The sequence below is a fragment of the Neoarius graeffei genome, chromosome 17 (genome assembly GCF_027579695.1).
Source record: "Neoarius graeffei isolate fNeoGra1 chromosome 17, fNeoGra1.pri, whole genome shotgun sequence".
NCBI lineage: Eukaryota > Metazoa > Chordata > Actinopteri > Siluriformes > Ariidae > Neoarius > Neoarius graeffei.
In genome coordinates, this window is record NC_083585.1 from 9,494,020 (window position 1) to 9,507,776 (window position 13,757).

Below are 13,757 nucleotides of genomic sequence, written 5' to 3' on the forward strand. Positions count from 1 at the left end.
AGGAAACCAAACAAGGAAATAAAACTCTGTAATGTGTCAGCAACACAACTCAATACTTCACAAAGTAAGAGTGTTTTCAGTTTTTATACAGGCACACTGATTGCGCCTTAATCCTGTGCAGGTACGAGTCGTTTACAGTGCGTGCGAGAGAGTCTGCCTGGCATGCGCGCTGTCCGGAGCATGCTCAAGAGTCTATCTGATGCATGAGCCAAGGCGCGCAGGTGTGACACACTTACATGAAATTAGTACAAAAATTAATGTAGATAGAAATATCTTACACAAAATTATGGCATGTTACAAAAAAATAAATAAAAAAATTGGAGACGAGGACTCAGATTTATGAGTCCGAATGCAGTTAATGCACAAGTCCGAGTCCAAGTTCAAGTCGTCAGTGCTCAAGTTTGAGACGAGTCCTTAAAATTAGGGCACGAGTCGGACTCGAATACTACAAGCCTGCTAGCATTAAAAGTTATTATATTTGAGTTCTTAACAGTTTATTAGTTTCAATGGACACTCGAAAAGAAGGCATTAAATCCAAATGACTCAAAATGTTGACCCATGATTAATATCAGCTTGGCCCTAACGTGTCTGTGGAAGGTTCAGGAATAAGAGGCTCCATGACTCAAGAATTATCCAAAATATTAATAACACATTTAAATAACGTGCATAATATTCAAATAGCTGATTTATGTTAATAAAATAAATCTGTATTGAGCAGCTAAATGGAATTTATTTCACAAAGGGTTCGCTGGCGGCAAGTTTGAGAAGACCTCCTGTAATTACTATAAATGTACATTGAAGCAGAATGACTTTGGGGCTGGTGTTTGTGTGGCATACTTATGATCAGTTTCAAATTTCCTCTCCCTGTACAGAGTGCTTTTCTTCATCATGTACAGAAGGACCATGTCACAGAAAAACGCCCCCTGCAGGAGAAAAACAAGAAATCTTACATGACATTAACCAGGCAAAACACAATGCTGAGCAGCTGAGAGTAGTGTGGGATTTAAACAGTAGCTCGAGCACAGAACCTTTACTGCTAAGCTTTCCAGTTATACTTAAGCACTTGGAAACTTTATACGAATGCCTACGAGTTTGGAGCGTCCTTTAAAAATCACAACAATTCAAATACTAATACAAGAAATCTTGAAAATCTATGGATAAAATGACATCTCAGCAATAAGTGTTTTATTACTACAAAGAACATGCTAAACAACTTCTGGGACATTGTAGATCTGAATACTCACAGCACCCATTAACGCAAGACCCGAGCCTATGTTTATGATTGTAGGAATTATGTTGAACTTTCCAGCCTGAAAAAAGACCAAATGTGTTAAGTGAAAAGAAACTGAACAGCTTTAAGAACAAATACCCGAGACTGGCATGAATATAGGGTAGGTGCGGTAAGACTTTCTGCTGCATACCTTGCCATGGACCAAGATGTCAAAGCGAATCCCATACACCTTAAAAAGTGTCCTGTGGGTCTCACCATCAGCATTTTTGAAATAACGTGCATATCTAAAAAGAGACATTTGTTAACAGGAGGTGAATCTGTTCTAGGATGATTCTGGTTATGTTAGGGTCAGGTTTTGTAGTATAGCATTAAAAAAAATAAAAAATAATTACCTGAAGTTATACCCTGATGAGATTGCCTTAGCTGTAGCACTCACATCTAGTCGAGTGAAACTGTAGCTCGGGTGGCATGCTGAGTAGCCTTTATCCAGGTCACAACACCACTCTATTAGGATTCCTATTGCTCCTCCCTACATAAGGAGAATGTTGAACACGTATGCAATGTGTTCAAAAAAAAAAAAAAGCTGACCTAATTTACACACAGATAGTCAGATGTCCAGATATCTAGTAAGTAAAGTAATATTTATTTATAAAGCACATTTAAAAACAGTTTTAAACTGACCAAAGTGCTGTACAGAGTTAATAAAACAAGGAATAATCACAAAAAAGGATAACACACAATTATAAACAAAACCACAAATATAAGTACACAGGAATTTTGAGAAATAAAGCAGGAAAAGGGGGTTAAGATGAAGGAAAAACCAGAGTATAAAGGTAAGTTTTAAGTCAGGATTTGAAAATTAAAATGGAAGAGGCACTTTTAACGTTAGAAGGTAATTGGTTCCATAGACATGGAGCGGCAACAGAGAAAGCCCCGTTACCTTTCGTTTTCATGCGTGTTCTGGGCACAATTAATAAGTCTTTATTTGCAGATCTAAGGGATCTGGATGTGGATTGTGTGTGGATGAGGCTACTAATATAGGATGGAGCCTGGCCATGTAAAGCCTTAAAAACAAGCAGTAAAACCTTAAATTTTACCCTGAATTGAATGGGGAGCCAATGCAAGGAGGCAAGAGTTGGAGTAATATGCTCCCGCTTCCTAGTGCCCGTCAGTCTTGCAGCTGTATTTTGGACTAATTGAAGACGTGATAGAAAAGACTGAGGGAGGCCAAGGTATAAGGAATTGCAGTAGTCGAAGCATGATGTGATGAAGGCATGAAAGACTTTCTCCAAATCATGATAGGACAGAAAGGATTTGAGTTTGGCAATGATTCTTAACTGATAGTAATTGTTTTTGACGACAGAGCTGATTATCAAGGCGGAGCTCAGGGTCAAGGATTAGATTAGATAACTTTATTTGTACCCAAAGGTAGATTTGGTGTGCAGCCAAGTGATCTCCACTCATACAAAACATTTAAAACAAAAGGACACACTTAACATATAAAACATTTGAAATATTACAGAAATGTTTAAAAACAGTAAACATTAGACCGTACCAAAGTAACGCATCCTAGAGTGACACTGTCACATTGTTTAAAAAAAAAAAAAAAAGGATGACACCCAAGTTCCTGGCGTGGGACTTGACATATGGGGAGAGATCATCTAAGCTATTAGAGAAGTGGTTTAGAGATTTATGAGGGCCAAAAATGATAACTTCAGTTTTATCGCTGTTTAGTTGAAAATTATTTGACATCCAAGACTTAATGTCATGGAGGCGGTTAATGAGAGGTTGGATGGAAGCATTAGTTTTTAAAGGGAGATACAGCTGGGAGTCATCAGCATAAAGGTGGAAAGAGATGTTATGCTTCCTAATGATGTTGCCTAGAGGTAGCATATACAGGCAGAACAAAATTGGCTCCAGTATGGACCCCTGAGGGACCCCATAGAAGACAGGGGCAGAGGAGGAAAATAAATTTTCTAAAGAAACGGAAAAAGTCCTCTGGGTGATGTAAGAGATGAACCAGTCTAACGCTGTACCAGTAATGCCCACCCAATGTTCAAGGCGGGACAGTAGGATGTTGTGGTTGACTGTGTCAAAAGCTGCACTAAGGTCCAATAAAATCAGAATAGCATTTTCACCAGAGTCTAAAGTGAGTAAGAGATCATTTGTCACCTTTCACAGAGCAGTTTCAGTGCTATGGAGAGGTCTGAAACCTGACTGAAAGGGTTCCAGTAACTCATTTGAACTTAGGAAAGGTAACAGCTGTGACAGAACAACTTTTTGTAGCACTTTTGAGATAGAAGATAGCTTTGATATGGGACAGTAATTTTTTGGACACCTGGCATCAAGATTATGTTTCTTAAGCATGGGCTGGACAACTGCATGCTTAAAACATGCTGGGACAGTGCCGGTGGTTAGGCATGAATTAATGATAACTTGGATGCTAGGGCCAACTATATCAAAAGTATCTTTAATGAGTACATATGTATGTATGTATGCATGTGTAGATATACTATGTATATATGAATGCCTCATGGGATGGCAATGACTGTCATTATACCACCTAGTTAGTTATGGACATATATGGACCCATGCTTAAAATGAATATTGACACACGACTGTGAAAAAAAAATATATCTACATTTGGGAGATGGAGCTGTACACAGTAATGTATACTGTACATTGTTTTACTTTTTTATTTAATGGTTTTTTTTGTATTTGTATATATGTTGTATTTATTTTTGCTTCTATTACTATATTTGCTGCAAAAGGTGAATGGGGAGGGTGGGTGAGGGTTGTGTTCGTGTTTTGTCTGTTGTTTTAAAAAAAAAACCTGGAGGAAAAATATTTTCTGATATTACCTGTATTGTTTAAATCCTTCAATAAAAAAAAAAAAAAGTATGATATAAGAAGGAACAACATCCTGGGGTGAGGATGTAGGTTTCATATGCATTACTATATCCTTTAGCTCAGAGAAGGAAACCTGTTGGAATTGGTTAAAAACAGCTGTGGCACCTGGCCGGTCCAGAAGAGTATGGAGTGGAGAGGAGGAGAACTGAGATCTGATCTTTTCAATTTTATTGTTAAAAAAGTTAAGAAAATTCTCACAGATGTCTGTAGATGCTTCAACATCCTTAGAAAATCAGTGGGTTTATCACTGAGTTAATGGTGCTAAAAAGGATTTTAGGTCTATGAGAATGTTTACTAATGAGATCAGAAAAATATTTGGCTCTTGCCTTTTTAGCTGCCGTTTGATAATTTTCTAAGGAATATTTAAAAATATCCAGAGAGACAGTAAAACGATCCTTTTTCCATCTCTGCTCCGCTTTCCGACAGGCCTGCCTGAGAGAGCAGATGGATTCATCCAGCCACTGTTGATTTTAGTTTGGGGCGTTTATATTTGGGGGGGGGGCTACAGAGTCTAGTATCGCCAGACAAGAGGAGTTGAAGAGGCATAGTAAATCATGAGAGCTTGAAAGAAGAGTGCCAGCAGTAGAAATGGCAGTTGAGACAGCATTACGTTGAAAACATTCAGAAAACACACTAGCAGTATGAGAATTCATAAATCGAGAATGGTGGCCTGGGGATTTAGCGCTAAGCAGAGACTTTGAGAGGGTGACGTCAAACACAATAGGCATATGGTCAGAGGTGGTCACATTTTCAATTTTTGCATTGTGAACAGAAAGTCCATATGATAAAACCAGATCAAGAGTATGTCCATGAATACGAGTGGCAGTGTTAATGTGTTGAAGTCCAAAAGAGTCCAATACATGGCAGAATTCACCAACCATGGGTTTACCCGGACAACAGATGTGGATATTAAAGTCACCCAGTATTAACAGACGGTCATATAAATGTTATTGACCAAGACAGAAAGTCCGAGAACTGTGCTATAAAGTCTTTGTTAGGTTTAGGAGGTCTATAGATCAGTGCACAAACCAATGGTGCCGTAGCAGAATCTATTTTTACGCACTGCAGTTCGAAGGTGGAGTAACTTTCTACAGAGAGTCTAAGCACTTTAAAACGTTTTTTAAAAACTAAAGCCACACCACCAGCCCTGCCAGCAGGCCTCGGGGTGCTAATGAAGGAGCAGTTTGTAGGAAAAAGTTCTCTAAAGGCAGATAACTCACCAGCGCCAGCTCCAATCCATGTCTCGGTTAAAAACAGAAAGTCCAAGTCATGATCAGTGAAGGTCATTTAAAATGAAAGTCTTGTTTGACACCAACTGACAGTTTACCAGAGCCACTTTTGCCAAAGAATTAGCTGACTCTTGGCGACAACCAGTGTATTCCAGCTGACGAATGTTAAGGAGGTTCACTCCACCGCTTCGGACGCGCAGCCTCAGCCAGGCAGAGAGCGTCTGGCTCCGGTGTAGAACGATGGATGTGAAAGGAGTAGCTCGGATCCTGCGATCGCCAGGCGAGGTATAGGTCACTCCGTCCTGTACGGTCGATGGATAGCAGACAGGACCTTAGCGCAGGGGCGACACTCGCCCTTTTCCTGACCCATACCCGGGCACCGCCACGGGTTCCCCTCTTCCTGCGCAGTTTTCTCCGAGGAGTGATACAGCAGGGCAGCCGGTGGACGCAATCTGCGAGAGGGTGTGTAAACGTTGGGTGGCACCTGAATGGAGCCAGACAGTCACTAAATTGGCTCTCTAGTGAATTTTGAATGTTCAGCAGTAATTGACGGTCGTAAATCCAAGTAGATGCATCTGAGTAGCCCCAGAACAACAGCAGGAGGAACGCAAACACAGACAAGACACCGGACGAACAGGTAGGAGCTGACGGCAAGCCGACAAACACACTGGCGCAATCTAGCTCCAAGGAGAGACTTGAGCAAGATACTTTGACCTATATCTAGTAGTAAGTTATAGGTAGCGCAGAGGAAGTGTCTCATAAGTTGCAAACTCTGTTTTTGAGCATTGCTGAACACAACATCATGTCCCAAACATGAACATCTTTGTTTGAGGTTTTTATTTTGAAAGATAGTTGTGAGCTGCCCAGCTAACTTTGGCAATCTAAAAAGCTAAAAGAGAGATGTAGAAAAGAAAACATGCACACCTGGTCGTTAACAACATGTGTATTTTGCTATTAAATCAGATAGCTGGCTAGTTTGCTACTAAATACTGTGGCTACGTTGACAATATGTTTGGGTATAAATACGCAGGTGATAAGAAATCGCACATGCTAATTATTGAGAAATAGTATGAATTTCTCAACCAATCACCTCGAGTGACTCGGCGAAATGGCGGCCAATCACTTAGTCACGTTAAGTGAGGAAGAATTACAAATGATGAAAGAAAATGCTGTTCCTAAAAGCACTAAAGATGCTATGAAGTTTGGTCTAAAACTATTCAAAGGTGGAACTGTGATTTATTTTATAAATTTCAAAACAAAAAGTATTTTATGTGACAGCGTAGAGAAGTGACAAGTCTGCATGTGCCGTTATTACATTTACATGCCACTTTTGAAGTTTGAAATACATTAATTTTTTTAAATATGATTTAAAAAAAATAATCTGTGTATTTATATGAAAACAATTATCCAGCTCAGGCTCAGTGAATATTGGTGAATAGGGCAATTCCATGTAAATGTCAACCTCACCATGCAAAAATAAAGCAACATGTAATACATCAAAACCACTCCCAGAGATATTACCTAGGCCTGTATTTTACAGATGTGAACAAGCTGAACCAATTTGTAACCAACCTAATGTGTCACGGTCAGTCTTTCTTTCTTATAATGTAAAACCCAAGCTAAAATCAACTTTGATCATGTACAATTCTATATTATTGCCACAAGCCACAGAAATGTATGCTAAAATCCACAAAACAGCAAAACAATAGCCATCCTAAATATTATTTAAGAACTTTGATCGTTTTAGCTGATATTTAGAGAGTTTTTCAAAGGGTTATGGTGGTTAAATTGCTGATTTTCTAAACATATGCCATGTCTATTTCAGACGCGTCACATCCATAACGGAATTTCGTCACATCCATAACGCTGACTTTTCCTTCCGAAACTCTGCATGAAATACAAAATATTTTAAACAAAGATTTTTTTAATATTCACCTTGGACCCCTCTATCAAATGGATATCTCCATTTCGACATTAGGTTTACAATTTCACAGAGTTTGATAAAAATGTACAGTCACCCAAGAAAAGTGATACTTTTTCTGTCACATCCATAACGCATCTTTTATTGGCATTTTCTGGCATGCCCTAGATGTACTATGGGAATTGTTCTTGTTCTATCACTTCTCCAGTATGGTACAGCCTTAAAATATGCAACACCTGTTTAAATACTGGGAGACAATAAAACATGCACTGGGTCATTTGTTGCCATTTTGAGTTCAAGTGTCACGTCCATAACGCTGGAATTGCTCAATAATAACCTCGACTGTCTCGGTTATTATTTACCAATATTCACTTTGTCTCTGGCAAATAATTGTTAATTAGTTTTAAAACTCATCACTTTTGCTACATTTACGCCTGGCATTGTCAGAATGCAGGCACTTGCGGATGTATGTGCAGAAGACGACGAGAAACAAACTGTAAGCAAAGCCAAAACGAGAGACAGAAATCGTGGTCGGAGACTAGCAAGGGTCGGGCGATCTGCAAACAACTTGGTAGAGACGAGACAAAGGGTGAAAACAAGAAATGGCAAGAAAAGAGTCAGAGACCGATAGGCAGTCAGAAAAACAAGGCTTGGTATGTACTGGAATGAGCAGAACAATACTTCGCACTGAAGTGGCATGCGTGAGAGGCTTAAAGTGCATATTCTGGACCAATTTTTTTTTTTTTTTTTAATATGAAAGTATGTCCCTTTACACACTCATCCAGAAGGGTAATTTTGCACAAGACCATCTGTCTACAGAAGAAAAAAATAAAATAAAACGCATCTGGAAAAATCCCAAGGGAGTCTGGAGCCAGATTCGTGACGTCACCTGCGGAAGCGTCAGCAGGCTGCGCGAGCTTTGCACGGTTTCAGTGCACAGCCTGTGTAGACCAAGCGCTCCCATTTCTCTCTCATTGTCTGGTCTTTTGGAAAACGGTGAGTACTAATCCCATCAAGATTGGTGTTGCTACACGCTCCTACGATACATCTGTTAACCATTTTAATAATTACGCGATAACGTTGAAGAAATTTGCAGAAAACCACCAGGTTGTTTTCTCATAAACAAACCAGTGCTGACGTAGGATTCAGAGGGAGGCGTCCCGCACGCGACATCACGAAAATCAACTTTTGCCGGGAAATTCAAATGCGAAGTTTTTTCAGAGGCGGACCAATTCACCTCAAATGGCTTGATTTCAACTGAATTTTTCTGGTATTGCACAAGGTAAAAAAAATAATAAATTGTGCAAAATGTGACAGATATTTGACCAAAGTTTAATATAAAATAGGAGAATTACATTGATCTTGCTCCTGAATTATTATTATTCTTCTTTTGGTTTTATGGCGGTTGGCAACTAGCTTCGATGGTGCATTACCGCCACCAGCTGGACTGGGGTGTGATACTTGAGTTTAAAAACAAACAAACCTAAATTCTTTTAATTAGACCTGTGTTCCTTAAGAAGCTAAATACATATTTGAAGCAGATTTCACCTGTACTTCTTTGCAGAATGTCCTCCAAGTTTAACACTAATTGTTTCCCTTGCAACTGTAAAATTAATCTTTGTCTTTCTTCCTGGTATTTAGCACATTGCAAAATAACATGCTCTATAGACTCTGGGCTGCCACAGAAATCACAGTTTCCATCTGCATGCTTTTTTATCATCACCAAAGAACTATTTAATCTTGTGTGTCCAAACCTCATTCTCGAAAAAGCATCCTCCTCTTCCTTACTTCTGTTGGTGTTTCTGCTCTTTCCCACTTTGTTCTGGATATTATAAAAACTGTCTCCCAGTCTGGCCATTTTCCCTTAACTATGTTTTTAACCATACTTTTAATTTCTGCCTTGCTGTAAGTAACTTCAATATCCATGCTGGAATTTCCAGCTGCTTGTTTAGTGCATTTATCTGCCATCTCATTCCCTACAACTCCTAGATGAGCTGGTACCCATACAAGAGTTATCTTAACTCCTGTCTTTAACAGATTATTTGCAACTTGTAATATTTCAAACAAAATGTCCTGCCTTGATTTTGACTGGGACGTTCTGATGCTGATCAAAGCTGAACTGGAGTCTGAAGCAATTACTGCCTTCCTTGGCCTATTAACTTCCACCCATAGCAGAGCTAGCCACACAGCAACCAACTCCGCTGTATAAACTGCTAGATCATTGATTCTTTTTCCTACTTTGACTTTTAACTTTGAGATAACAAAAGCAACCCCAACTCTTTTACCAGCCATTTTAGAGGCATCTGTATATAGAGTTATATCCTCTCTATACGTCTCCATTAGATAGCTCTGAACCCTTAATTTGTCCATGTTACTCTCTTGCGTCTCCTCTAATAACCCCAAGTCAATGGGCACCTCTTTAAAAACCCATGGTGGAACAGCTGGGATAGGCACAGTAGGACTTATCTTTAATTCACTTAACCCCATCTCATTAACTTTATCATTAATCACCCAACCAAAACTTCTGACTTGGGCATTTCCACGCTCTTGACATTGCCTCAGGACTGGCTGACTCGTATGATTTTCATTATGACCCTTCAAATTTGCCCAATACACAGTGGCTAACTGTTCTCTTCTAAGATGAAGAGGCATTTCTCCCATCTCCACCTGGATAGCTGATACTGGAGTAGTTTTAACAGCACCACAGCATAACCTTAATGCTTGCTTTTGGATCACATCCAACTTATTCTGCAGTGTTTTGGCTGCAGACCCATATATTATGCTTCCATAGTCAAGCACAGACCTAATCAAAGCATGTCTGCTTGCTCCCCACTCCACTCCGCATAGACATCTCATTACATTTATTACTTTCTTGCATTTATCAATCATTTTTTGTATATGCACTGCCCACGTTAATCTTTGGTCAAACCATATGCCCAGATATTTAAAAGGAGTCAACCCTTTCTGATTCATTAGCAGAGAGATTCACTTTTATATCCTTAGCCATTTTCTTTCTTGAGAAAACCATTATTTTAGTTGTCAGTAGAGATCCTAAAACCCCCATCTATTGGACCATTTATTCACTACATCAACCGCTTGCTGTATCTTACTCACCACAAATTCAACATTTCTCCCTCTTTTCCATAAAGCACCATCATCTGCAAACAATGCTACATCCACAAAATTCTCCACTTCCTTAAAAATGTCATTTGTCATAATGGAGAACAATAAAGGACTGATAATGCTCCCTTGTGGGATACCATTTTCTACCTGATACCACTCACTTGTCACTCTGTTAATCCTCACCATTATTGTTCTATCTGATAAGAATTCCTTAACCCATGTAAAAACTCTTCCCTTGACTCCCATATGATTTAACTTAATCAAAAGGCCCTCCTTCCACATCATGTCATACGCCTTCTCAATATCAAAAAAGACAGCCACAACTGATTCCTTATTCACATGGGCTCTTCTTATGGTATCCTCTAAATATACTAAATGATCCACGGTGCCTCTGCCTCTTCTAAAACCACTCTGATAATTTATCAGTCCTTTAGCCTCAACTGTATATATTAGCCTGTCATTTATTATTCTTTCCATTGTTTTCCCCATCCGAGATGTTAGTGCTATTGGTCTGTAGTTGCTAGGGATCTTTGGGTCTTTCCCAGGCTTTTTAATAGGGATAATTATAGATTATTTCCATACTTTTGGTATTATTCCCTCTGTCCAGACCCTATTGTAAAGACCCAATAGAACTTCCTTTCCTTTATCAGTTAGGTTCTCTAACATAGAATAACAAATCCCATCCCCCCCTGGAGAAGACTTGCCTAACTTTCTTAGTGCATTATTAAGTTCAGTTATTGCGAGTAGTTCATTCAACACCTCATCTATCACCTCTTCACTCTCAAAGTCATGCTGATAAGTTTTAACTGTTTCTGCCCTTGCTCTCTTTTCCTGATGGCTAAGATTTTCAGTGCTGTGTACCTTACTAAATGTCTTTACCATTATCTCTGCTTTGTCAATACTACTAATGGCTATATTTTGACCGTCAATCAACACAGGATATCCATATTCTTTCCCACTTCCTTTCATTTTCTTTATCATGCCCCAGACTCTCTCCACTGGAGCAGTTCTTCCTATAGAATCACAAAACTTTCTCCAGTAACCATTCTTAGTCTCCCTTCTGGTTTTCCTTACAACCGCTTGAGACGTCTTAAAAATTCAATTAAATTTTGGAAATTGTGCGTTCTTTTTAAGACTCTAAATGCTTTGTTCCTATCTTTTATTGCTTTTTTGCATTCATTAGACCACCATGGAACTATCTTACTTAACTGCTTAGGTTTGGACTTAGGAATGGCTAAACTTGCTGCACTAATTATGCCGACACTAATATCTTTACATAAGCTTTCAATATCTTTATATCTATTACTGACAGCATTTCATCACTTATCTCTCTAAATTTGTCCCAATCCGCTTTCTCTAAAATCCATCTCTCATTTTTAACTTCGCATTCAAATGCAACTTCCATACCCGCTTGAATTTTAATAGGGAAGTGATCACTACCTACAGCATTATCATTCAATACCTCCCACTCACACTTATTTGCTAATGATATTGTAGCTAATGTGAGGTCTATTACTGACTCTGTGCCCCTAACAACATCCAATCTAGTACCTGACCCATCATTCAAACAAACTAATTCTTCTTCATCCATAAATTCTAAAATCACATCCCCATTAACATCATTCTTATCCCCCCACAATGTACTATATGCATTAAAGTCACCACACCATACCGCTCTCCCCTTTGTATCTTTCCAAATTTCTGCCAGTTGACTTAATTCTAATTGCCTATATGCGTTATAGTAACTTATTTCTATATTGCCTTCATTTGACCAGACCTCTATTATAGTGTATTCTAGATCTTTCCCTCTTGTAATTTCCCTATATTGAATACCTTTTTGTAGGAATGTTATGACCCCTCCACCTTTTCCAGATTCTCTATCCCTCCTTATTAAAGTATATACTTTAATAATAAAATCCAGTTTGGGGATCAACCAAGTTTCCTGTATGCATATAACATTAGGTTTAACACTTAAATTATCTATATATCTTTTAAATTCCTGCCCGTTCGCTATTAAGCTCCTCGCATTCCATTGCAATATAAACAAGACCATTATCCTGAGCCAACCCATACTTGAGATTGTTGTTGTATCAGGGGCGCAGATAGGATTTTTGAACTGGGGGGGACTGAGCTGTCAGCAAATGATTCCATTATGTGTGTGTGTGTATATATATATTATACACACACACACAACCATTCAAAAGTTTGGGGTCACTTTGAAATGTCCTTATTTTTGAAAGAAAAGCACTGTTCTTTTCAATGAAGATCACTTTAAACTAATCAGAAATCCACTCTATACATTGCTAATGTGGTAAATGACTATTCTAGCTGCAAATGTCTGGTTTTTGGTGCAATATCTCCATAGGTGTATAGAGGCCCATTTCCAGCAACTCTCACTCCAGTGTTCTAATGGTACAATGTGTTTGCTCATTGCCTCAGAAGGCTAATGGATGATTAGAAAACCCTTGTACAATCATGTTAGCACAGCTGAAAACAGTTGAGCTCTTTAGAGAAGCTATAAAACTGACCTTCCTTTCAGCAGATTGAGTTTCTGGAGCATCACATTTGTGGGGTCGATTAAATGCTCAAAATGGCCAGAAAAATGCCTTGACTATATTTTCTATTTATTTTACAACTTATGGTGGGAAATAAAAGTGTGACTTTTCATGGAAAACACAAAATTGTCTGGGTGACCCCAAACTTTTGAACGGTAGTGTGTAAACATGTTATTTCACCTCCCTCACTGCCATCACCAGGAACTACCTGCAGGCCAGGACAATGATAACATTTTAACATAGCCTATGGAAATCCAAAGTTTACACATTATCATCACGCACAGAAATTGCAAAACTGCAAAACTAGTTTTAAAACCGCCAAGTTCCAACTGTTAAACATAGCGAGAGGCTGGGCTACGTGTGTGTGTGTAAACCAGTGCATCCTGACTTTCTAACTATGCCTGTGTGTTGCGTGAGCGGCAGTCAGTCAACAACTCTTCGCAAAGTTTCCTTATGAAACAATATGCTCGCTGAAATTATGGCAGGGAACGCCAGATTAAACATTAAAACTGCCTTCTGAGCACTGTATCTACAGGCTGCCACCGAAAGAAGGAGGCTACCAGAAAGGCATCTCTACTCCGTACGATTTTACTTTCACTACGACATTACTTTGAACAGACTATCAAAAAATTGCAAGGTGATATGATAAAGTAAGGCACAGTTTACTTAGTCTTTTTTTTTTTTAAACAATGCAATCGTTTTCTGCCTTTTGGCACCCTTCATCATGCCGTGTTGGGGTCCTGAACTAGGAGGAGCTGTCCCCGATATGCCTGTCAAAGTCGTTGTGG

At 38.9% G+C, this 13,757-nt stretch overlaps 1 protein-coding gene across 1 annotated transcript in view; it reads right to left on the bottom strand.

Moving 5' to 3' along the window:
* p2rx8 (purinergic receptor P2X, ligand-gated ion channel, 8) overlaps nt 1–13,757 on the bottom strand; it is a 62,728-nt gene that overhangs the window by 33,714 nt on the left and 15,257 nt on the right. Inside the window, 3 exon segments of the mRNA XM_060898013.1 lie at nt 838–923; nt 1,245–1,515; nt 1,624–1,760. Of these exon segments, the coding sequence (XP_060753996.1) occupies nt 838–923; nt 1,245–1,515; nt 1,624–1,760 (494 nt within the window).